The following is a 24,717-nucleotide window of genomic DNA, read 5'->3' on the forward strand; positions in this document are numbered from 1 at the left end:
AAAATAATTTCCTCTCGTTATCTTAATCACATTTGAAATGTCCCTTTTGCCATGTAAACTACCCTATTCAAAGATTCGGGGGACTAGGACACAGACATCTTTGGGGGGCTTTTTTTCTGCCTACCACAAGTTCTTAACAACAATTTACTTGTATAAATGAGAATGTTTTAAAAAGTATGATGGGATTGGAAGTAGATGTAGCCCTCTAAGAACTGTTAAGTCCAGTGCCTGTTGTGACTAAATGACAAACCACACATGTGGTGTGATATTTTTTCTCATATTCACCCAAAGAAACAGCCAGAATGCTTTCTATATAAATTGTCAGCTCTTTATTACTCATTGGGGTATTGCTGAAACCTATAGTCCCAGCTGTGGGTTAACTTCAGTTTTTGTGCAATGGGTTTATTTCAGTTTTATTGGAAACAAATTTTCAGAGCATTTTTAGGCCTAAGAAAAGATAGAGCTTGGTTATTTCAGCAAATTTTTTTTTTTTTTAATGAAATGTAAGTAAATTGTAGCTGAAAGAGAGGCATAAAATACACCCTGACCATTTCCCATTATCAGTGCTCCTTATAAATATCCAGCACTATCCATCCCTGTGGTTTCCCCAAACTCTATCTTCTGATTTTTCATACCTAGAAGACCACATGTTTTCTATAGGAATTTCACCTGACCTTCAACAATGACTGTGGGCTGCCGTTGGGCTAAAAGCCAAGCAAGCAAACACATTAAAAACAGAAACAAAAGCACTTTCCCCTCTGCCAGACTCATTCTGTCCCTAACCTGCCTGCTTTTTTCACTCTCCTAAACATCAAGCAATCATTTTTAAAATCTTGTTCTAAGTGTTAGCTGTTACCTAAAGGAGCATTATTCCAATAAGGACATAGTCATGTAGGAAGGAAACTCCCATGATGACCCATTTCAAAAGCTGTTATTTCTTCTCTGAGCCCATTGCCAACACCAGCTGCCAGTCTGTCTCTCACCAACATTTCTTTTTTAATCAGCGGTCATATGTGTGTGGTTTGCAACTGTACAGCTCTTCCCGTCTCGGTATGTGTAACTGCAGAGCTCTTGCTGGCTTCTGTGTGTCTCCTTGATACCCCATATGAGTGAGTGTAAAGCAAGATCCAGGGCTTCCCTGATGGGTTAGTGGTCAAGACTCTGGAGTTCTACTGCAGGGGGACATGGATTCAATTCCTGGTCAGGGAACTAAGATCTCACATGCCCAAAGTACCTCCAAAAATTTTTTTTTTTTAAGAGCAAGTAAACCAGATTCACAGGATTAGCTGACCTTAGACACAGGCGAAGAGGACAACCTGTGTCATTATTAAGACACTCAGGGCAGCCTGAACTGGGGACACTCAGTCCCCAGCCTCCGTGCTGGGAATCATGGGAACTTCCCCACAAAGCCATCATCCCTGCTCCACTTCCAAGTATCCCTTCTTTGCTTCAGCAAGAAACAATGCTGAAGGAGCAGGCAGTTGAGATCCATAGTATTTTGATTGCTAAAGGCAACAGTTCCTTTTCTCACTTTTTCTGCAGAAAAACAGATCTTCATTCTGTCCTGATGGGGGGATGGTGGGATGTGTCTTGGGTCAGTTGGGTGTGGACATAAGAACTCCCAGCCTTGCAAAGAACATTGTGTTCCCGGGTCTGATGATATTGAAACATTAATTACGCACAGAGTAGAGCTTTCTTCTACAATGTCTGAAGACGTGACCTACGCGACACTCACGTTTCAGGATGCTGTTGCAGCAGGAAATAATCAGGATAGAAATAACCTAAGGAAAAGAGGTAAGGGTTCAAAGATGGCAAGACGTGATCTTGGGTGATGGACAGGTGTTAGATACCCTGAGGTGCAGGCTTTGACATTGATGCTTTTTGAGAGGTCTGCTGTGGAATTTCCAAAATGGAGACAAAGTTGGAGAAGCTTTTGGTAGAGTGGTGTGCTCTACATTGAGGAGGAAATATGTGGCTTCCAGGACTTTTTAAAATTGGGAGATATTGCTGTGTGTCACCAAGCTCTGTGTTATAGTGAATTATTTCAGCTGAGGATGCCAGAGATTGAGTTTGGGGACTGAGATTTCTTTTATTAATGTAGTCCTTGATATTTATACCTTGTGAGAGATGCCACGGGGAATATCCTTTTAGAGGCCAGTTTGGAAACTTCTAAACTAGAGAAGTCGGTGAGAATTTTTTTTTTTTTTGTAGGATTATCTGAACTTTATCTGAAAAGATAAACTGGAGGATGAGTGAGGTAAAAATAGACAAGAGCTAGCTTCTGTCTTATAAGTACTACAAATTTTTCAAAGGGAAGTTGAAACTCCCAGTATAATTAGTCTTGCTGAATCAATATTGATATGAGTATAGTATTTTATATACATGATATCATGTCTTCATCAAAATAAAATTATTAAAGAAATGGAACAATAGTAGTACTTTCTCTGAAATATTAATGAGAAAACTGATCTGGAAAATATTAAATGACTTAACCATATTCATGCAATTGTTACATGGTAGAGTTGAGACTCAGTTCTTATCCTTCACTCATTCTCTTGTACCAAATTGAAAGAAATAGCTGTTTCTGTGATCAGGAATCCAATTTAATGAAACAGACTACATCCTTTACCTTCAGGAATCTGCTGAGAGTTTAGGACAGTTTGTTGTCCGAGTCATCTACAACGTTCTCCTGCTTTTTAGATTTGTTTTTATCTTAAGCATGTATGTGTATATATGTGTATGTGTGGTTTGGGAATGAGATACAAAAAGATGATAGGATAGACTTTGCATGTGTCTAATAAAGGTGGTTATACATTTCTGTTTTGTTGTTAAAAAAGAATCTAATACTTGAGAAAAAGGGAGTGGTGAATATGCTGCATATGTCAGAGCACCTGGAGATTGCATTAATCCATCTGAGACACTAAGCTAGATGCCCCTAGATCCAGAATTAAGGAATAGGAAGGTGAGGTAAGTATAAAAACTATATATATATATATAATATATATGCATACATGTACATATATACACATAATATATATAAGTAAGATATTACATTTTGAAGAGTTATCTGTTCTGCTGTTGGTATGTTATCTTGTATATTCATTCATTCTCCCATTCAGTATCAATTCACTATCTGCTAGGTGAAAAATAGTATACATAGTAGATATAAGCAGAATTCACAAAACACCTGCCTTGTGGAGGTTTGTGGTTCTAAGGGTTTCTTCCATTGTTGAGATCATCCAGAGAATTTTCCACAATATCTCATTCATGAATTCAGTCATCTTGAAGAAGAAAGATGTGTGGTGATGTAAAACAAAAACCTGAAAATTAGGAGGCTCTTAAAGCAACGGAGGATGGTGGAGAAAAGAAAAACTGGAGAAGAACTGTGGTGGGGCCCTTGTTTTGTACAATTTTAGATATTTTGGAGATAGAGGATTTGAAGAAGCAAGAGAGACATTTTGATATCTGGATGGTTATTAAGTAGGACAACTCAATGTGTAAAAACACATTGAGTTTTTACAACTCAATGTGTAAAAACCACAAGGCAGTACTGTTTGCTAATCTTTGTGTTGGATTTTTTCAGGGTATCCAGCTCCATCCTCCATATGGCGTCAGGCTGCCCTGGGTCTGCTAACTCTTTGTCTGATGCTGCTGATTGGGCTGGTGACCCTGGGAATTATGTGTAAGTGTGCTTGCATCAAACTCAGGGCAGGGGATTAGGAAATATAGCTGTAAACTATATAAATTTAGGTTAGATTATATTAATATGATGGGTGCTAGCATCATAAACCCTCTAATGCTTTCTGCCACCTCAGCTGTCTCTCATTTTCTATGTCTCCAGGATAAACCTGAAAAAGATGTACTTCATTGTTACAAGGAAATTGGTTGTATATGAAAACCAAATATATGGTTTTCTCTTGACAAACTAGAATATGAAGACGATTTTTATTTTTCTATTTTTTTTTCCTAAGAGTTGAAATAAAAAGGTATAAGGTGTGTTTTTTCCATGACACCTGGATTTTTAGAGACTACCAATAAATATTAAATCGAAGCAATATTACTGTGTTAAGAGCATTATCTACAGCTGTCATAAAGAATGGAAGGCTATATATAAGTTTGTCTTCTGTCTTGGAGTTTTCCAGATGTCCAGCAAAATTAACTCAGATTCAGACAAACTGACTCAACTCCAGAAAATCACCCACCAACAGCAGGACAACTTATCCCAGCAACTGAGCGAGTATAGGAACTTTCCTGTGGAGGAGGAATTTCTCAAATCACAAATCTCCAGTCTATTGAAGAGGCAGGGACAAATGGCCATCAAACTCTGCCAAGAGCTAATCATTCACACTTCAGGTAATCAGGACTTGCTGACCAGTCAGATCAAATCTGTTGCTCTGGTTTAGATTGATGATGTGCACCACATCAGAATATGAGAGGATATTACCAATGACTTCTAATGATGCTGCCATAAATTTACAGAAGACCAGGGAAAATACAAAGTTTTTCTTTTTTTTTTTTTTAAACATGGAGGTGAATTTGGGAAACATCTTGGGATGAGATCAATCTGGATATTTCAGCTCCTCATTTTATGAACTATTTTTAGGTGATCCTGTTGTTATAAGGAGTTAAGAAATACAGCTGATATTTCTGAGGCCAGAAGACTAAGCCCCGAAAAGAGTATTTCAGTCACCATTGTCCCAACACATAATCTTGGGTGACTTTACTTCCGGGGGCTCCTAAAGCGGTTTGTTTTTAGGGTGCGGGTTTTGAAGCCCCATTGTCAGTCTGAATGATTTATTTTCCAGGTCCTGGTCTCTCTAGAGTTGTTGAGTTTGTGCTACTGGGTGTAATTTCTTTTTCAGACCACAAATGCAATCCTTGTCCTAAGACCTGGAAATGGTACCAAACCAGCTGCTATTACTTTGCAATAAATGAGGAAAAAACCTGGCCTAACAGTAGAAAAAACTGCAGGGACAAGAACTCCACGCTGGTGAAGTTGGACAGCCTGGAGGAAAAGGTCAGGTTGAACCTCTTTCCCTGGTTAGAGAAATTATTCATGTCTTTGAAAGTAAATAGAATTTCTGAGTCACATGGTAGGAATTCAGTGCATTTTGAGTAAGAATTGGGCTTCCCTGGTAGCTCAGCTGGTAAAGAATATGCCTGCAATGCAGGAGACCCCCAGTTGATTCCTGGGTTGGGAAGATTCCCTGGAGAAGGGAATGGCAACCCATTCCAGGACACACAGAACTCCAGGACACAACTGAGGGTCTCAGAGAGGGACAAGACTGAGCGACTTTCACTTTCACTTTTCACATGAATTCGATGAACGGTCCCATCTCTCTTACTCCAGCAAACAGGAATGTGGTCCTCACAGAACTTTTTCCCGTTTTCTCTTTCAGGATTTTCTGAGGTCACAACGACTACCCGAGTTTCCTTTTTTCTGGTTGGGACTATCTTGGGATCCATCTGGCAGAAGCTGGCTTTGGGAGGATAGCTCTAGACCCTCTGCATCCTTGTAAGTCTCTGATTATTGGGGAAAGAACCAAGTGAAAGATACTAAAAAATGGAATATTAAGAAAATAAATGTGAATTATAAGAACTATACATCTAGATACAAAAATGTACAACCTCCAAAGAAAAGAGATCTTCATTAATAGAGATGGAAATGAGGAGGACCTCATTTCATTTGTGAGATAAATTCATGGCAGGACACTGAATTCCATCTATTAGTTTAAGCTTATTTCTCTATTTAACAAACACAAGTAATACTTATGATGTTCAAACTATTATTATTCCTATGACAAAAGCCCTGTTATATTCCCATTTTATAGATTAAAATATTGTCACAGAGAGAGTAAACAAAAGTGTATACATCACAAGTAAGATTTAGAGAGCTAAGCCTTAAAGTGAGAAAAGAATATTATAATGTAATGCAGATCATTTGAATAAAAGCAGTCCAGGGCACATGGAAGATTTAGACATGATCATCATTTTCTGATGACATTACTTAAGAGTTATCATCAATTCTTTAGCAGAAGAACTAGGAACCAATATCAGAACTACACCTATGCCTTCATTCATTTCCTCTAACCTCTGTTTTATTCTCTTTTCACGCCTCACATATATAAAAATATATACAAAATGATACCTGTGCATAGTAAAATGTAACATATTCTTATACAGAATGTGATTTTATTTTTGTTTTTCTTCAGAAAGTTCCAGAGTAAAGGAATCCTAGTTCTTTTAATATATAATCTGCACTGGGTAGTTTCTATCCTGTTATGGAGAGAATAGCAATTCTCAACTCCTGATTTAAGCTTCCTTCTTAAATAATTCTATCTGAGATCATGAGTAATTGGAAATTTAAAAAAACTCAAATATGCAAGCTTTAGAGATTTTGATGGTTGCTGACCACAGAAGTCTTTCAACAGTCACATGAATGGTGTTTCATTGTCAGGGAAGTGGAAAACATTGAATTGTGATCGTTTCAAATGTGATATTTGTAATTAATTTAAAACTGATTCTTTTTCAGGTTTAGTGCTAATGAATATGCTCAGATCAATGAATCCAAGGGATGTGCCTATTTTCAAAATGGGAATATTTATATATCCCGCTGCAGTGCTGAAATTTCTTGGATTTGTGAGAAGACAGCTGCATTAGTGAAGATTGAAGACTTGGATTAATATGCTGCCTCCAAGATGTAAGGGACTTATGATTAAGGTGATATGAGGAAGGAAAAAACTTTACTATTAAAGGGGAAAAAAACAGATTAAATAGTGACTGTCTCTATATTTAAACCATCAGGCAACAGGCAAATAAACTTGCTACATAGAACACACTCCACATCATTGTCTGATGCCTTCTGATCTGATGTTCTTGTTATTTCATCTCAAGGTTACTGGAAACCTACAAGAATAGCTGTTCTATGGCCATCTTAAATCTCAGACTCATTTCACTGAATTTCTTTTCTCTCAAATAACAGACTTTTCTTGCTTTGTTGTTAAATATGCCCGAGTGAACAGGGGCGATGTGTAAATATTTAACAGCCAGAACTGAGACAGGCCACAGCAGTGGAACAAGGTCCAGGAAACCCTATTGTGACAGTTGCTGGATCACGTAGAAATCTGGGGGATCCTGGAGAAGGGGTATATGGGCCTCCGAGGTGGCTCAGAGGTAAAGAATTCAGCTGCCAATGCAGGAGACACAGGTTTGATCCCTGGGTCAGAAAGATTCCCTGGAGAAGGAAATGGCAATCCACTCCAGGATTCTTGCCTCATAGTTCAAGTAAACAGGTTTACTAATTCTCATATAAGACTGAAATGGAAGTCTCGTATACACAGATTTAAAAAGCAACTTTATCATTTCTTTTTAAAAAGAAATGCCACTGTCATTCCCAGAAAGATAAAATTATTCATCAAAGGTCAAAAACTCTGCACCTGACCCCTATACACTGGGTTTTTCTTTATTCTCATGGGAAAGCTAATTTCTTCTATTGTTCCTCTCCAGAGAGATATCTGCTATTAATAATTTTGATATATTTGTTGGCTAGTTTGTTTGCAAAAAGAGGTTACAGTTCTTTTCATTGAAATCTTGTGTCTTTTAATTCTTATTTCATGGACTCTCTTTCATATTCACTAAAAATGACTGTTTTTGTTTCTGACCTTGGAGTGACTCTGAAATTAGATCAGATTTATTGCTCATAGTCCTCTCCCAGCTGCCCTGCTATCATCATGCTATCCCTGGCAGCCTCTACAGCGTAGGAGTAAACCCCAAGGTCGTCTTAGGGATATATTAGCTTCTTGTGTCAGAATAGTTTATCCCTCATTGCTTTTTATGGTAGCTTGGCATATGAGACACAGTGTATCTCAAGAATCTCAACCAGTCTCTCTGTTTCTACTATCTCTCTTCCTCCTGCCCTGGTTAGAACTCCTGGGAGGTATTACACACACACACACACACACACACACAGACGCTTCTTGGGGAGAGCCCAATTTTGTATTTTTTTGGATAACTCTTTCCTCATAAAATAATTACATAATGTCCAAATCTGTCTTCACATCAGATTTATTTGGAGAGTCCCCTTAAAACTTTACATTTATTGATTTACTTGTTTCTCACAATAACCCTAGGGCTTCCTGGGTGGCACTAGCAGTAAAAAACCTGTCTGTCAGCACAGGAGATGTGGGTTCGATCCCTGGGCCTGGAAGATCCCCTGGAGATGGTAATGGCAATCCACTCCAGTATTTTTGGCTGGGAAAATCCATAGACAGAGGAGCCTGATGGGCTACAGTCCATGGGATTGCAAAAGAGTCAGACACAACTCAGCGACTAAATAACAACAATTCAGGGAAGGAAGTATCCCATGCAGAAATTGCTTTTTGGAAAATGTTTGACATAACTTAGTCTATTCATTGATCTTGTTTGGACGAGCTGTCATTATCTTTGCAGAACTTTCCTTTAACATTTTTCCCATAATTTTGTCAGTTACAGTTTAGGTTTTCCTGCTCTGGTAGCAACTCATGTATTTTTCTACTCCTGGGCCTCTGCTCCAGGAAGCTATGATTCTACTGATCTGTCTCTTCAAACTTATGGTGTGGTGATTTGCCCTGTGACCTCAGTTCTCTGATGGATATAAGAAGGGTTGCTTAGTTTTAGTCTTTTTTTTTTGTAACTTGTTGTGTGAATGGGCATGATCATGTCTAGATGCCTTACATGTCAGACTAAAACCCACAAATATGTCATTTATTGTGTGATCTTGAAAGATAAAGGCAAAAAGAGAAGTGGGCAGCAGAGGATGAGATGGTTAGATAGCATCACTGACTCAATGAACATCAATTTGTGCAAACTCTGGGAAACAGGGAAGGACAGAGGAGCCTGGCGTGCTACAGTCCATGGGGTTGCAAAGAGCTGGACATGACTGAGCGACTGAACAGCTACAGTTTCTGTGATTAGAGCATGCTCATTGATTGACTGGATGGATAATGAATAAGTGAGTGAATACAGTAAGAGTCAAGTAAAAAAGAAACAACTAGAGTCATATATGACAACATGTTTTTATTCCCTTAAAAATATAAACTGAATCCAGAAAATAATCACTTTAGCTTTTTTTTTTTTTTTAAATATGTAGGATTCCCTAGCAAATAGTCTCTAAAATTCTGAGTTTTCTATGTAGAAGATTTAATGTTATATGTTCTTGAGAATAAGAGCTTAGAGGGTAAGACAAGCAACACCGGATAAAGGTAAAAGTTCATCCATACAACACAGTTGAGGATTTGGACTCAGCTAATCCTATAGGGAACTCTGGAGCTAGGCTGGTCTTTCAAAGTTGCATCTCTAGAGGCCAGAAGGCTGAACCTTTAGACCCCATTCCCACCTGTTACCTAGTCCACTCATTTGATGTAGGCTGTCCCTGAGAAAGGTGACTCCCTTTGGCAGACAGCAATTTCAAGAAAAAGACTCAGCAGAGAATTCAGTTGCCAGCACTCTCAGTACCTTGGGAAGTAAGTACATCAGTCCTGATGGGAGAATCTGGGGAGCAAACCAGAGTACTTGCTGTAGTCTACTCTGCCAATGCTTGATTTGCTAGATTAGTATGTGACTTTCCTTTACCAGCCCCTCCAGTGTTCTGTCCAGTCTCTTTTCTTGATAAACTCACAAAAAATTAGTGGGATAAACTACTCCCAATCATTGCAATCTGTCCTGAAACTGCAACTAATATTCATCACCTTCCTAGCCCACTACAATTCTAGTTCCATGACCCTTAACAACACCTTGAACTAAACTAAACATTTCACCTGGTAGGGTGACCAAGAGACTCATCACTAAGGGGTCTAAGCCCCTGGATATAATACCCCATTTCTACTGAACTTACCTATTTGCTGTCAAAATTTAACAGGGGACTATCAAGAGATATCTAGTGGATTAGCTTGGGGTCAAATACATGCTTCACTTCCTGTCTTAGGCAACAGCCCTACAGTCTCCTGATAACCAGGTTTAATGAGCCCTATTAGGATTGTGACTCATTTTCTTTCCTGCTGGGCTCCTGGCATAAGAAGTCCAGAGGAGCAGACATAGCTTAAAATTTAATGAGTTTTTCACCATGTTGCCTGAGAAAAGAGTTTGTCAGGGAACCAGGGCTTCTGACAGATCCTAAAATGGTAAGGACATAAGCACAAATTCCCCTTTTATTAGCATAATCATGCAGTTGAGAAAAGGAAATAATCAGACCTTTCAGAAAATACTAGTCTCTGGCTCTGAACCTATACTAGTTCCAGGAAACCAATAATATCATTGTGACCCACCAGACAGAGTAAGAGCTTAGGGAGGTTAGGCAATCAGTGGAGTTTTAGTTTAGGTCCATCTCCTTGTGGGCCCAGTGTGTCCCCAAACCCATTCTGTGGTTATTTTCCATTTCCAGAATGCACAATTGGAACAGATCAACTGGCAGAATTCCCCCTTACCAGGCATTTGATCCCATCCAAAACATCCATAAGACCCATACTGAAAGGTCTTTGATACTTGGTCATACTGAAAGGTCTTTGATACTGAAAGGTCGTTGATACTTGGTCATATTTAGTCTTGTCTAAAACCATTTGGCATAAACCAAATATGTTCATGAGTTTCTTGGGTAGTTCAGCTGGTAAAGAATCCATTTGCAATGCAAGAGATCTCGGTTCTGTTCCTGGGTCCAGAAGTTCCTCTGGAGAAGGGGTAGTCTACCCACTCCAGTATTCTTGGGCTTCCCTGGTAAAGGATGCACCCACAATGCGGGAGACCTGGGTTTGATCCCTGGGTTAGGAAGATCCCCTGGAGGAGGGCATGGAAACCCATTCCAGTGTTCTTGTCCGGAGAATCCCCAAGGACAGAGGAGCCTGGTGGGCTACACATGGGGTCACAAAGGGTTGGATATGGCTAAGCACAGCACATATATGGTCACGGACATTTTGGATAGGAGGAAAATGTCAAGAAACTTGGCATAGATCAAATGTCTCATGGACGTTTTGGCAAGGATCCAATGTCTGCTAATCTCCTGACCTGCAAAGTTGTTTCTGGGACTTGTGGTATACTGACCACAGCCATCAATAGGCATACTCCCCGGTATGGTTTTATTCTAGATCCCTTAGTATATTTTTTGTTACTAGAGAAACTAGGTGTTCCTCAGCCCTTTCAGGCTATCCTGTACCTGTGTATCAGGTTGTAGAGGTGGGGCTTTCCTTTTTAAAAAAAAAATTATTTATCTATTCGTATGGGCTCTCAGTCCCCCACATGGGATCTTCATTGTATCACGTGGGTCTTTCCTGGAAGTGCACGGACTCTCTAGTTTTGGCATGTGGGATTCTCTCTAGCTGTGGAGCATGGCTCCAGAGCATGCAGGTTCACTAGTTGTGGTACGTGGGCTTAAGTGCTCTGCAGCGTGTGGAATGGGTGTCTCATGGTAAAGAATCCACCTGCAATACAGGAGATGCAGGTTAGAGCCCCTGGAGGAGGAAATGGCAACCCACTTCAATATTCCTGCCTGGGAAATTCCCATGGACAGAGGAGCCTGGCAGACTACAGTTCATGGGGTTGCAAAAGAGTCAGACATGACTTTGGTGACTAAACAAATGTGGAATTTTAGTTTTCCGACCAGGGATTGAACCCATGTCCCCTGTGTTGGAAGGTGGATTCTTAACCACTGGACCACCAGGGAAGCCCTGCACTGGGGCTTTTGCTCTCCCTGTCTCTGTGCATGTGTGATCTCCCAGCTAAGCAAATCTCTCTATCAAGACCTTTGCCAAAACACATTCAGAATGTCTATGCCAAGTCACTGCTCTACGCTGGTGAGAGTCTGAGGGCTGTGTCCTTTTTGTTATTTTTTTCCTTGAGAGTTTTTCTCCAAGAAACTCCATGTTATATTTGTACCATGTTGATTTGTGCTCCTTTGCACGATGCTAATAATACCCAAACAAATTTTAAAAACGACTTTCTGTAGTCCGTAGATTCAGAGAAATGAGAAAGGGAAGAGATAAGAGGAAGAAAGATGCTCTCTGTTCTTCTCTGAGTTCATTTCCGGAGCTGTGAGTGGCTGGCACTGTGGACTTAAAAAACAGAAGTTTAAAGATATGTTTAAACTTTGGCTTATGAACAGACATTTGCACAGCTGTTTATCATCCAACTCTATTAAGTTGCTCTCTCTTTTTTTTCAGTTTGCTGGGCTTTCTTTGCATAACATCAATGTCTGAAGAAGTTACTTATGCAGATCTAAAATTCCAGGACTCCAATCAGACAGAAAATATTCAGAAGTTTGACAAATCTGAGAAAAAAGGTAAGATTTTGAGCTATAGATGTGTTGTAAGGTGGTCAGGGTGTACGAAGTGGCAGAAGTGTTAAGAGTAGGTTCCCCTGGGATGTTAGTGAATTGGCAATGATCTCTTTATTTGAATTTTTAATTAAGCATCTTAATTTTACCCAAACTACCAAAAATGTCCATACAAAATGACTGTAAAGTTTTTTTAAGGCAATGATTAATGTACTGGACATTTAATCTTTTACAAATTTTATAGGGTTTTTTCATATCACAGTCAAGATAATTATGACAGGATAATATTTTCATATGACTGGATTGTGAAACATTTTTCCCCCATGAAAGGTAGCCATGGAACAATGAACATGTGCTGTCTAGGAAAGTCAAGGCTTTGTACCTTCTTTTTCCTAAATAAATGCTAGTGTGTATGTGTGTGTGTCTGGTGCACAAGATACCAGAGAGACAAAGAGACAGAGAGACAGAGAGGAACTTTAGAGAATTTCATTTGAATTTTTTTACCAAGCTGAGCTTATATTAAACTCTAAAAATTTTTTTACTTTTTTTGGAGATCTTTTCCCAATTTACTAAAATATAGAAGAGGTTAAATTAAATGAAAGGATACATCAAGTATTAAAGGAAGAAGAGAGATAAAGAAATATTAGAAGAGACACATTCAAATCCATCCTGTGCCAAGAAGTTTGATATTTTTTAATCCTAATTTATTTCTGAGATAAATGGACTACTTGTGTTTACTTTCTACACTGTAATCTCCATCTTATTCATAATCCTGTATTTCTCCAATTGTATGTAGCTTGTACCTCCTGGCTTTTAGTCTTTTGGATGAAATTTGTCCCAGAACATGCAAACTTAAAATCAGTGTGCATAAATTAAACAGTAGATATGGATAACACAAAAAGTTGGTAGAAGCAGTGAAATTAGGAGAGGGAACTAATAGAAAAATTCTCATGTAGTCTTTAACTGTTCTCCCTCTCACCAAAATGCAGCATTTTTTGAAGTTCTAATTTTATTCTTGGGTCCATTTATCATCAGCATTGTAAATCTTGAGAAGGGATAACAGTTTAATTCTGCGGCCTTTGCCTCTAATACAAACTGTTGCTTTTTTTTTAAAGGACTGGAAGTTAAAGATTTTACAATACTTCCTGCCAACTTCCTTGTTGATATTTCTCCTTTTATATGGTTTGAGAGGAACAGAATATATCATGAACTTAATATACCATAATTGCTCTTAACATATCCCATCACATTATATCTCATTTTTGGTCATACTAATTGTCCTTATTCTAAATTTCTAGAAATTCTTTGACTCCAAAAACATCTTAAATCCATGTCTTGTTGGCTTTCTCAATTTTGTCTAATTTTCTCATTATTCAGCTTAAAGTTTATATTATATAATATAAACTTTGTATTATTTAACATCTAACCCTTGGTCTCATATGCTCCTTCCCTGTGCTTTTTCCTTGAAAAATTCTAATTCTTAAATATCTACCCACTTTGTGCCCCACCTGAGCAGCTGAACATTGCCACGTAAAAAATGCACAAGCTCTCAAACCCAGTTTACTCTCATTTGCCAGTATATGTATGTGTGTGTTCAGTAGCGTCCAACTCTAGCCTACCTGCAACTCTATGGGCTGTAGCCCACCAGGCTCCTGTGTCCATGGGATTTTCCCAAGCAAAAAGAGTGGAGTGGGTTGCCATTTCCTTCTCCAGGGAATCTTCCTGACCCAGGAGTTGAACCCATATCTCCTGTGTCTCCTGCATTGCAAGTAGATTCTTTATCACTGAGCGACTGGGGAAGTCCATTTCATTTGACAAGCTTTGCTTCTATTTCATTCTATCCCTTTTCTCTCTACTACCAAAATTTCTATGCTGCTTTATTTGACTCATACTCTCTGCCTCACTTCTAGATGATATTTACAATATCCTGTTTTATTCATCAAAAACCAGATTTTCTCATTTGGTCCTAAATTTCAATCCAGGTATCCTCCTCAAAGACATTTCTTCAACAATTTTCAACTTTGTCTCTTGCTTTATTATTCTCTTTCCCTCCTTTAGTTCATCACCCCTTTCTGGTGCAGCAACATACTTCTTGGTGGCTGTGGTGGTTTAGTCGCTAAGCTGTCTCCAACTCTTTGTAACCCCTGGACTGTAGCCCACCTGGCTCCTCTGTCCATGGGATTGTCCAGAAAAGAATACTGGAGTGGGTTGCCATATCCTACTCCTATTTTAACATAAAATAATCCTCACTTGACCACTTAAGTCTCTCCATTTTCCCTTCATTTCTTCGTCTCCTTCCACAACTCAACTTGTTGAACCCATTGTCTCTGGTCAGACTCCTAGTTAGCCATCTCTCTCTCTCTCTCTTCTCATCTAACTCAACTAGGTTTCTGCTCTGTGTTTCATGGGGATTATCCTTGTTTCGGTCATGGATGACCTCCTCCCTGACCTATGGTGACAGTCACATCTCTGCTCTAATCTGTCTCCTGACTTCTCCTTTGACCACTTCTAGCATCATTTCTCACCTTGGCCACAATTCTTTAGCCACTCTGAATCTTTTCTGTTTTTATCAAACAGGTAAAACTTTCCTCCAAATTAGAGTCTTTGAATTAGGTGTCCTTGCTATCTGCAATTTTTTTGCACCTATTTTTCATTCCCAGTGGCCATAAGTTCTGAACTACATGCTCTTTATAATATAGCTCAGTTTTGAACCTGTGCATACCATTTAACAGTTAGAGACCTCTCTCAACTCTCTCATAATTAAAATTTGCCTCCTGTGAAAGCAGGGACTGGTATGTCTTGCTCACTTCTGCTTTGTTAGCATCCAGACTAGTGTCCAGTGTACAGAGATATTCAATAACTTTTGATCAACTGAATACATAAATAAATTAGAAAAAGTCTGTAAAAATAATAGCACTTGAAGTCATGCTTCTGACCTTAGAAATGATCTTGACTATGTAATTCTTTCATGTGTCAACTACTGTCCAAGGTCTAAAAACATTGTTTCACATTTCATTTTCAATTGTCTCTATATTTCACAGTATCATAGTATCACCAACTGTGAAATGAGGGACATAAGTATAGTATGGTAAGTATAGTAAGGTTATGTTATCTCTGAATTATATTTTCAAGAAATATCTAGTATCCATTTATACAAGTAATGATTATTTAAATAACATAGTAATTTAATAGCAATTAATTTATAATATAAAGTTTATAATTTCTTGAGTATTTTTTTAAGTAGGGAAATGATCTGTCTGAAGCTTCATAGTTCAACAAAAAGGAAACATTCAATCAAAGTTTGCTGCTCAGAGCATGAAAAAATTCTGAGGAAACTATTCAGTCTAACCTAGGAACTGGCTGATGGGAGAACACCCAGAGACATTACAGGGATACTTTCTCGTGTATGTTCCACAGCCAAACTCTGGGTATTTTCTGGGGGAAACATAAACAAAGGAAATTACTTTCTCTGATACCCCACATTTGTCAACTCAAGGAAGGAACACTTAAATTGACCTTGCTGTTAGCTGCTTGCTGCTCAGTTTCCCCAATTCTCTACAGACAAGATACATCTTTTTCAGATTAATTGGTCTCCTCACTTCTTTTTCATTCTCTTTCTCATAGATTTATTATTGATTTTTATTGGAGTGAAATTGCTTCCACTGTGGTGTTAGTTTCAGGTGTATAGCAAAGTGAATCCGCGATGCATATACATGTGGTCCTTCTTTTTTGGATTGCCTTTTCCTTTGTTATTGTTGCTTAGTCACTCAGTCATGATCTGACTCTTTTTTGACTCCATGGACTGTAGCCACCAGGCTCCTCTGTCCATGGTATTTCCCAGGCAAGAATACTGGAGTGGGTTGCCATTTCCTTCTCCAGGGGATCATCTCCACCCAGGGATTGAATCCGTGACTCCTCATGCATCTCCTGCTCGGCAGGCAGAGTTTTTACCATTGAGCCACCTGGGAGGCCTTTTCTTTCCCCTTTAGGTCAGCACAGCCTCACTTGTTTTTCAGCCCCATTTTTGCTTCTGTTTCTTGAACCAGCCTATCAATCCCAAGCTTCTGCTTTGAAAACCAGTCTGCATGCAAAACAATTAGCAAAACATTTTTGACTTCTTCTTGACTTACTCAGTCTTTAAAAAGTTATTTTTAAAAGCCCTTGAGTTTCTAGCAAAACACATTCCTTTACCACAGACCTATGAGGAAAGCAATAAAGACAACATACATGAACATATGAATCGAATTAAAATGCACACCATTCTAAGTGTCTTTACTGATTTTGCTCCCCACAGAACCGCCTGTTCCTTCCCACGGATGGCGTCAAGGAGCCTTGGCTGTGACTCTCCTGTGCCTTCTGCTGCTGATTGGCCTGGGAGTCTTAGGCGGCATGTGTACGTATTCCCTATGTTTACTGCCAGGGGAAACACTTAGAAGTGAGTTTTGCTCTTTGAATCGAAGTCTTGGAATAGGTGATACATCCACAAAGGGACTTAAAACTAGGTAGTTATCTTTCTGGCTTACCTCACTCTGTATAATGGGCTCCAGTTTCATCCATCTCATTAGAACTCCCAGGCTGGATGCTTGAGACAAGTGCTCGGGGCTGGTGCCCTGGGAAGACCCAGAGGAATCTGGTGGAGAGGGAGGTGGGAGGGGGGATCGGGATGGGGAATACGTGTAAATCCATGGCTGATTCATGTCAATGTATGACAAAAACCACTACAATATTGTAAAGTAATTAGCCTCCAACTAATAAAAATAAATGGAAAAAAAAACCCTAGGTAGTTTCAACATGGTACTCAGTCTCTTTTTAAAATTTTAAAATTAAAAATCACTTGTATTTAATTTTTTTTAATGTAAAATTTTATTTTTAATTGGAAGATCCTTGCTTTATAATGTTATGTTAATTTCTTCTGTACAACAGGATGAATCAGCTATATGTATGCGTATATCCCCTCCCTCTTGAACTTCTCTTCCACCGCCTCATCCTCCCCTCTAGGTTAGCAGAGAGCATCACTTGAGCTCCCCATGTTATATAGAGCACTTATATGTAAATAACTGTTTATTTTACATATGGTAATGTATATGCTTCAATGCGACTCTCTCAATTCATCCCACCCTTTCCTTCCCCAGGTGTGTCCACAAGTCTGCTCCCTATGTCTGTGCCTCGATTCTTGTCCTCTAAATAGGGTCATATAATCAGTCTCTTTCCCTTACTTCTGTGAAATAACTGCCTCCCTAGACATTTAATATTCTTAATTCAGCAGAAAGGAGATGATGGTTGCACTGAGGGACTACAGCTTTTTTTTTTTTTTTAATCATTTCTCTCTTTTTTTTAAATCTGAAGTTCACATAACTTTGAAGACAGGCATGGAAAAATTGAATAAACTACAAAATGTCAAAGAAGAACTTCAAAGAAATGTGTCTCTACAACTCATGCAGAACACAAATAGTTCCCAGAAAATCAGGAACCTTTCTATCAAACTTGAAGAAATAGCCACCAAATTATGTCGTGAGTTATATATAAAACACAGAGGTAATCCTTTATTTCTTTCTGAGTTATTTATTAGACAATAAACTAAATCTTGGGGTCACTTGATCACTTCATCAGAAGCTAGCAGCCTTTCCCAGGAAACTATTATTTGGAAGAAAGAATTAAATGTGGTCAATTAAAGACCCATTGATGTTTCTGTGCAGTTAGAAGAAAAACAGAAAAATAACTATAATCCCCCAAATTATCAAGAGATGATACTTACTAAAATATAAGACGGTCTGTAGTTTCTCTAATCTGACATTTACCACTACTATTTGGGGCACTGAAGTCAACAGAATATAGGGAGGAAAGGATAGATCACCTCTTTAATTTATTTTCCTGTAGGGTTCAGTGGCAAAGAATCCACCTACAATGCAGGAAGCGTGAATTCGATCCCTGGGTAGAGAAGATCCCCTTAAGAGAAAATGGCAACACACTTCAGCATTCTTGTGGGGAAAATCCCATGGACAGAAGAGCCTAGCAGGCTACAGTCCATGGGGTTGCAAAGAGTCGGACATAGCTGAGCACGCAGAAGACACATCTGAGCACTATATGATTTTTGGCTGCACTGAGTCTTTTGCTGCTGTGTGCAGTCTTTCTCTAGTTGTTGCAAACAGGGGCTACACTCTATTGCGGTGCATAGGCTTCTCATTGCAGTGGCATCTCTTATTGTGGAACCTGGGCTTCCGTAGTTGTAGTGCATGGGCTTAGCTGCTCCATGGCATATGAAATCTTCCAGGACCAGGAATTGAACCCATGTCTCTGGCATTTGAAGTTGGATTCTTAAACATTGGACCACCAGGGAAATCAGATCACCTCTTTATGATTTTTAAAAAGAAGAGCAATAGAAGGTATATCACCATTTTATAGATGACCTTGTTCCTAAATTTCACTCAATGTTCGATAAGAGTTCATAGAAAAAAAATTCAAGTTTAGTCTCACATTTGGCATTGGGAGGAACTAGTCTTTTAAATCTCTAACAGTTTCTATAGTTATTATAAGTAAAACATATTGTCATCTTGTCTCCAGAATATTCAGCAAGTCAAAGAGCTGGAAATGCTCTACTTGGAAAAGGCAGTTTGTCTTGTGATTGGCCTTTATTGCCATGTAGAAATGCACAAAATGACAAAGGGAAAGGAGGAGGTTAATTAATTGCTATTCAGGGCTCCTGAAATAGAAAATAGATTGAAATCCAAGTGTTTAATTTCAAATGTGTTAAAATTATGTTTTGGACACATTGTGGTTGTATGTGGGAGCCTGGAACATAAGATTTATTTTCTCCACTTTTGATGTTAGAAGAAGAAAGGCAAGTAAATATGCTTTATTTTTTTTTTTTTAATGAAAGAACAATGGGAATAAGAATTATGGAGATATCTACACAACCAAACGAAGGAATCTCTTTTTCCAGGGCATAAATGTAAACCTTGTCCAGAGGAGTGGATGTGGCATGACAACAGCTGCTACCTAAAACGAAACATGGAAAAAACGTGGCAGAAGAGTGATGAGATTTGTTCTGACTACAATGCCAGCCTGTTGACGATTAAAAGCAAAAGTGTGGTGGTAAGATCGCATGGATCTCTCCCTGTAAGGGAAGAAGTCACTTTCCCCAACATGGAATAGAGGAGGGAGACATGTTGGGGAAGATTTATATTAGTCCAGACATGAATCTGGCTTATTTTAGTTGGGGTATGAGGTGAAAGGAACTTAGTGCACTCATATCGGGGTACCAAGCCAAGACAGGCCATATGAAACTTTAGCTTAGCACCTTAGCATCAGTGGATTCTCAGAGGCTGATGAGCAGATGGTAGACGTGGAGCCCCCAGAATCTTTAGATATCTGAATATTTCCAAACTAGAACTTTAGAATCAATTCTTGGGACATAGTTTTGAGCATTTATCTGAAAACAGAAGGTCTGTAATTATTTCTGAGTCTTACCAGTTCTGTAAAATCACATAGAAGGAAGTTCACTGTTTCTACCCTTTTGCGTTTGCATTTTTTTAACTAAGAGAAAAAGGCTACATATACTGGAATAATGATTCTTTCGAATTGTGGTGTTGGAGAAGACTCTCAAGAGTCGCTTGAACTGTAAGGTGATCCAAGTCAATACTAAAGGAAACCAGCCCTGAATACTCATTGAAAGGACAGATGTTGAAGTTGAAGCTCCAATACTTTGGCTATCTGATGCGAAGAGCCGATTGGTTAGAAAAGACCCTGATGTTGGGAAAGATTGAAGGCAGAAGAAGGGAACGACAGAGGATGAGATGGTTGGATGGCATCACTGACTCGATGGACATGAGTTTGAAGAAACTCCGGGAGATAGCAAAGGACAGGAAAGCCTGGCATGCTGCAGTCCATGGGGTCACAGAGAGTCAGATATGACTGAACAACTGAACAACAGAATTAAGATTAGGTGGCAAAGGGGAATCCCCTGGCAGTCGAGTAGTTTAAAGACTTGGCTCTTTCACTGCTAAGAACCCAGGTTCAATCCTTGGTTGGGGAACTAAGATTCCACAAGTTGTGTGGCACATCAGGGCCAAATAGGTAAATAAAAGAGAGACAGCAAAGGCAAGTGCCAAGCAGATATATTGCACTGAGTTCCTGGGTCACAGGAAAAGTGAATTCTCTGGAAGATTTGTTTATTTATTTATTTATTTTTTCTAATATTTAAATTGTACCTCTATATTTTGGAGAATATGAAGAATCCCATGAACAGAGGAGCCTGGTGGGCTGTAGTTCATGGAGTCGCACAGAGTTGGACACGACTGAGTGACTAACACACACACACGTATTCTGGGCTTCCCTCATCGCTCAGCAGTAAAGACTCCAGCTGCCAATGCAGGAGGTGTAGGTTCGATCCCTGGCTGGAGAAGATTCCCTGGAGTAGGAAATGGCAATCCATTCCAGTATTCATTCTTGCCTGGAGAACTCCATGGAAAGAGGAGCCTGGGGGGCTGTAGCCCATGGAGTTGCAAAAGTGTTGTGCATGACTTAGCAACTAAACAATAATAACAGCAACTCTCTATAGTTTACTTATTCATTGGCATTTCTGGTTTTTCAGATAGCAATCCCGTATTTATTTTAAAACTGAAATATATTTTTTTCAAAAGTCTCTGCTTCCTTACTGTCAGAATCCTTGTTCTTCTTTATAGAAGAGGGGACATCAATCTAGTTTCTGCCTAGTCTTATTATTCTCAAATGATCCATTCATAGTTATTTGCTTAACAAATGACTGGCATATGAGAAAAGAAAAAAAAAATATTACTTTGGCTACAAATCTCTTGAACTGAGTTTGAATTCTATTCTATAACCATTCTCCTTTGACCTTATTACATTTTTCTCATACTCATGTTTCCCTTAGCTTGGGTTTTTGGCAATGAACCATCTCTTTGCCCCCAGATAGTAACTGAGATATCAATGTTGGAAGACATTTCTCAGTAAGGGGCACTCTGTCTGAATTTCTTTTAATGGCTTAGAAAATAGTAGAAAAGTGTCAAAGATGTCGCCTTGTACTTTGTAAGAAATTACACTGTGAGGTAATTTACAGAAAAGGGAGACAATGATTTTAACAAGCCACCTCTGTTTCCTATAGGAGTTCATAAAATCTCTGAGGTTATATAACCATTGGTTGGGATTATCTCCCAGGAAAGATAGCACAATATTCTTCACCTTGGATAAAATTATCACCTTCGACTGGTAAGTCTTTCTTCTTGTTGAATTTTAATAGCTGGTTTCAGTAAAGGTGAATTTTCTCAGGGGCACTGTAGCTTCTACTGAAATTGCATCCTCAGAGAACCCTTTTCCATCAGACTTCTGTAATGTGTTTAATAATGAGAAAATTATTGCAAATGTCTTCCCATTATCTTGACAACTCCAAGCCAAATAAGGGAGGATTTCTGTGAATAACACTTTTATCTAAGAAAACTATAGCAGCCAACACAATTCACTGGGCTTGAATATGTACTTAAAATTGTGCAATGCTAGGATTCTAAAACAAGTGAAAAATTGATTCTTCCTTTTGTTACTTAACCATTGACTGGACGCACAAATTAATTCAACAGACGAAAAGAATCAAATTTGATAAATGCTTTAGTAAGAATACGTAGAACAACAAAAAATAGATTTTATCTTTGAAATTTATGTTATAACTGAAATTTGAAGTGGGCATTTTTGAATAAAAAATTTAAAGATTGACTAGAAGAGTGTTTCTGGTAAAGAGAAGAAAATGAACATGGGCATGATATAAAAAATATTTTGTTGCACAACATAGTAAGAAATTGGTTATAAATATGCCAGTATAAATGGACTCATATGTTGTATTTGTTCTACTTATAATGGGGTGGGGGCACGGCGTATATAAAAAGAATGCCAAAATTCATTTGTGTTTTATAATTCCTTAAATTTAGGAAGCAGACAGAATTCAACTAAAGAAAGAAACAACAGCCTCAAACTGCTAGATGTTGTTTAGTCGCTAAGTTGTGTCTGACTCTTTGTGACCCCATGGACTGTAGCCTGCCAGGGTCCTCTGTCCGTGGGATTTCCCAGACAAGGATACTGGAGTGGGTTGCCATTCCCTCCTCCAGGGGATCTTCCCGACTCAGGGATTGTACCCAGGTCACCTGTATTGCAGGTGGCTTCTCTATCGCTGAGCCACTGGGGAAGCCCGCTGGATGCCCTTACAATCTCACAAATTCGTACAGATTTGATTGTTGAGGACACATGAAGCTAGAGTGAGCTCAAGACATATGAGCTGGGGTGCTGCCACTCTGAAATCTAAACCCCGAGATTCCTCCATATTCACGACGTTGGGCAAGGCAGCAAATAGAATCTTTGGTTGTGTTTTGTTGTATCTGGCTTGTTTTTTCCATTAGATAGAAATAGAATGTGTAGAAATATGGGTCATAAAGACACTGCAGCTGTCTTTGTCAGTCTGCAGTGACAGCACAGAACAGGGGATGTGCTTAGTCGCTCAGTCCTGTCCAACACTTTGCGATCCCATGGACTATAGCCCACCAGGCTCCTCCATCCATGGGAATTCTTCAGGCAAGAATACTGGAGTGGGTTGCTATGCCCTCCTCCAAACAGGGGATAGGATCTGTACAAAGGAGAGAAAGATGTATATTCTAAAGGTCTCATTTGGAGTGAAATTCTAGAAGTAAAGGTAGTGTGAGCATAAATGGACAGCATAGGTGGAATCTTGTTTCAAAAAACAGAGTTTCCCTGTGTTTATTTGTAATTATTGCTAATGGGAAAGCAAACTATAATGGGATGGAAAACACAGTAGCTGTTTCAAATCACAAAAAATAATATAGAAATAGAAATATATCCTAGTCTATGTATATAATACACTTTTATATACATCATGTACATATAATATATGTAATTCCTTTTTTTAAATATTTGATGTTATTTTGGAATTTGTTCCTGGAAATGAGCTGGGATTAATACAATCTGTGTTATGCTACTTCAAACAGAAAATTAAAGTTATTTGAGGAACTTATTTACTAATAATCATTAGTTACTGATCCAAGTGGTGATGCTACATTTTTTCCCCAAAGATAATATATTCAGTTTACAAGTTTGTCTTTAATCTATAGTCTCTCATCAGTCATCTCATGTTAGGAGCTGGCAATCATTCAGGGCTTCATCATAAAATTTCTGGAAAATGGCTGAGGGAAATGTCACTTGGAGATGATGCTGAGCTTAAGGTATCACACATGAAGTTAATTTCTGATTTTGGTGATTATGAAAAATATTTGAGGAGGACAGCCTCAAAATTTATTGCTTGTCTAGTTTTCCCAGAGAATCTAATGGAATTGCATTATTTTACTCATACTAGGTACTGTGGAAGGGAGGTGCTAGGTCTGGAAGAAAAGGACAACAAATACTCCAGCTGTGAGAAACTAGAAAAGCCTGAGAGAATATAAGAAACTTGGACACTTGCCATTCTAAATAATAATTAAAATTTATTTTAGACAACACAGACCATGGGAGCAGTGATATGTTGGAAAAGTGATTTTTTTTTTCTGGGACTGTGTTTCAAATGTTTGACTTGCCAAGTGTAATTCTTTATTTTCTCTTTCAGGTTTACAAGAAATACAAGTGTCATAAATGATAAGATGTATTGCGGATACATACAGCATGGATACTTTTCTTATGAGAAGTGCACTGATATTAAAAATATTATATGTGAGAAGCCTGCCCAATCAGTGAAGATTGAGAGTATACTAATGAGTGCAGTACTGGATGGAAATAAGTAGTTAGTGCAATCAGTTTGTCCCAAGTATTATCCTGCAGTTAAAGGACACTTTGGGGACCATACACCTTGTTGACCACACCAATAGAATAAAGATGCAGTAAGACTACATTTCTGCCTCCCTCCTAACAATTTACATTTTCAAACTTTCTTCTTCCTCTTCATTTGCTGAGTGAATGGAGCCTACTGTCATATTTATACTTTATGTTTCATTCACTCAGTCCAGATACTGCTGAACATAAATACAGTATTTTGGGTGAGAAAACAGAAAACTGATGGAGGAAATGGCAGCCCACTCCAGTATTCTTGCCTGGATAATTCCAATGGACAGAGGAGCCTGGTGGGCTGCAATCCATGGGGTCACAAAAAGCCAGACACGACTGAGCACACACAGAAAACAGAAGCTAATTTTTCTTGCTTCTCCAGAAATAAGGTAAATATCAACTTTACAGAAAATCAAAGAAAATTAAATCTTGGAATATACAGAGAAGATAATACCATCATGACCAATTAGGACAATACAGGTTGATTTACTTACTTTTTGGGGGGGGGGGAAATAAAGGAGAGTACCATTTCAATAGATATAGAAAAAATGTTAGATAAAGTTCAACACCAAAATATCTTAGAAAACTAG

At 38.6% G+C, this 24,717-nt stretch overlaps 2 protein-coding genes across 2 annotated transcripts; both read left to right on the forward strand.

Annotated features, from left to right (window-relative positions):
* The first annotated feature begins 1,663 nt into the window (after window positions 1-1,663).
* CLEC12B (C-type lectin domain family 12 member B) lies at window positions 1,664-6,699 on the forward strand. Its single transcript, XM_065922733.1, has 6 exons — window positions 1,664-1,794; window positions 3,584-3,682; window positions 4,135-4,353; window positions 4,863-5,017; window positions 5,400-5,515; window positions 6,533-6,699. The coding sequence occupies exons 1-6, from the start codon at window positions 1,704-1,706 to the stop codon at window positions 6,681-6,683; spliced, it is 831 nt and encodes a 276-aa protein (XP_065778805.1). The 5' UTR covers window positions 1,664-1,703; the 3' UTR covers window positions 6,684-6,699.
* Window positions 6,700-12,070: 5,371 nt separating this feature from the next.
* On the forward strand, window positions 12,071-24,478 carry CLEC12A (C-type lectin domain family 12 member A). Its single transcript, XM_065922747.1, has 6 exons — window positions 12,071-12,304; window positions 16,593-16,691; window positions 17,645-17,833; window positions 19,239-19,390; window positions 21,420-21,523; window positions 23,913-24,478. Exons 1-6 carry the CDS (start codon window positions 12,214-12,216, stop codon window positions 24,085-24,087), a joined length of 810 nt encoding a protein of 269 aa, XP_065778819.1. The 5' UTR covers window positions 12,071-12,213; the 3' UTR covers window positions 24,088-24,478.
* The last annotated feature ends 239 nt before the right edge of the window (window positions 24,479-24,717 follow it).

This window comes from Muntiacus reevesi, chromosome 1, assembly GCF_963930625.1.
Source record: "Muntiacus reevesi chromosome 1, mMunRee1.1, whole genome shotgun sequence".
Lineage (NCBI taxonomy): Eukaryota > Metazoa > Chordata > Mammalia > Artiodactyla > Cervidae > Muntiacus > Muntiacus reevesi.

Coding starts and splice junctions, on each gene's coding strand:
- CLEC12B (XM_065922733.1), top strand. CDS start 1,704: ATGTCTGAAGACGTGACCTACGCGACACTCACGTTTCAGGATGCTGTT. Junction 1,795..3,583: donor AAATAACCTAAGGAAAAGAG/GTAAGGGTTCAA, acceptor GGATTTTTTCAG/GGTATCCAGCTCCATCCTCC. Junction 3,683..4,134: donor GGTGACCCTGGGAATTATGT/GTAAGTGTGCTT, acceptor TCTGTCTTGGAG/TTTTCCAGATGTCCAGCAAA.
- CLEC12A (XM_065922747.1), top strand. CDS start 12,214: ATGTCTGAAGAAGTTACTTATGCAGATCTAAAATTCCAGGACTCCAAT. Junction 16,692..17,644: donor GGGAGTCTTAGGCGGCATGT/GTACGTATTCCC, acceptor TTAAATCTGAAG/TTCACATAACTTTGAAGACA. Junction 21,524..23,912: donor AAAATTATCACCTTCGACTG/GTAAGTCTTTCT, acceptor TTTCTCTTTCAG/GTTTACAAGAAATACAAGTG.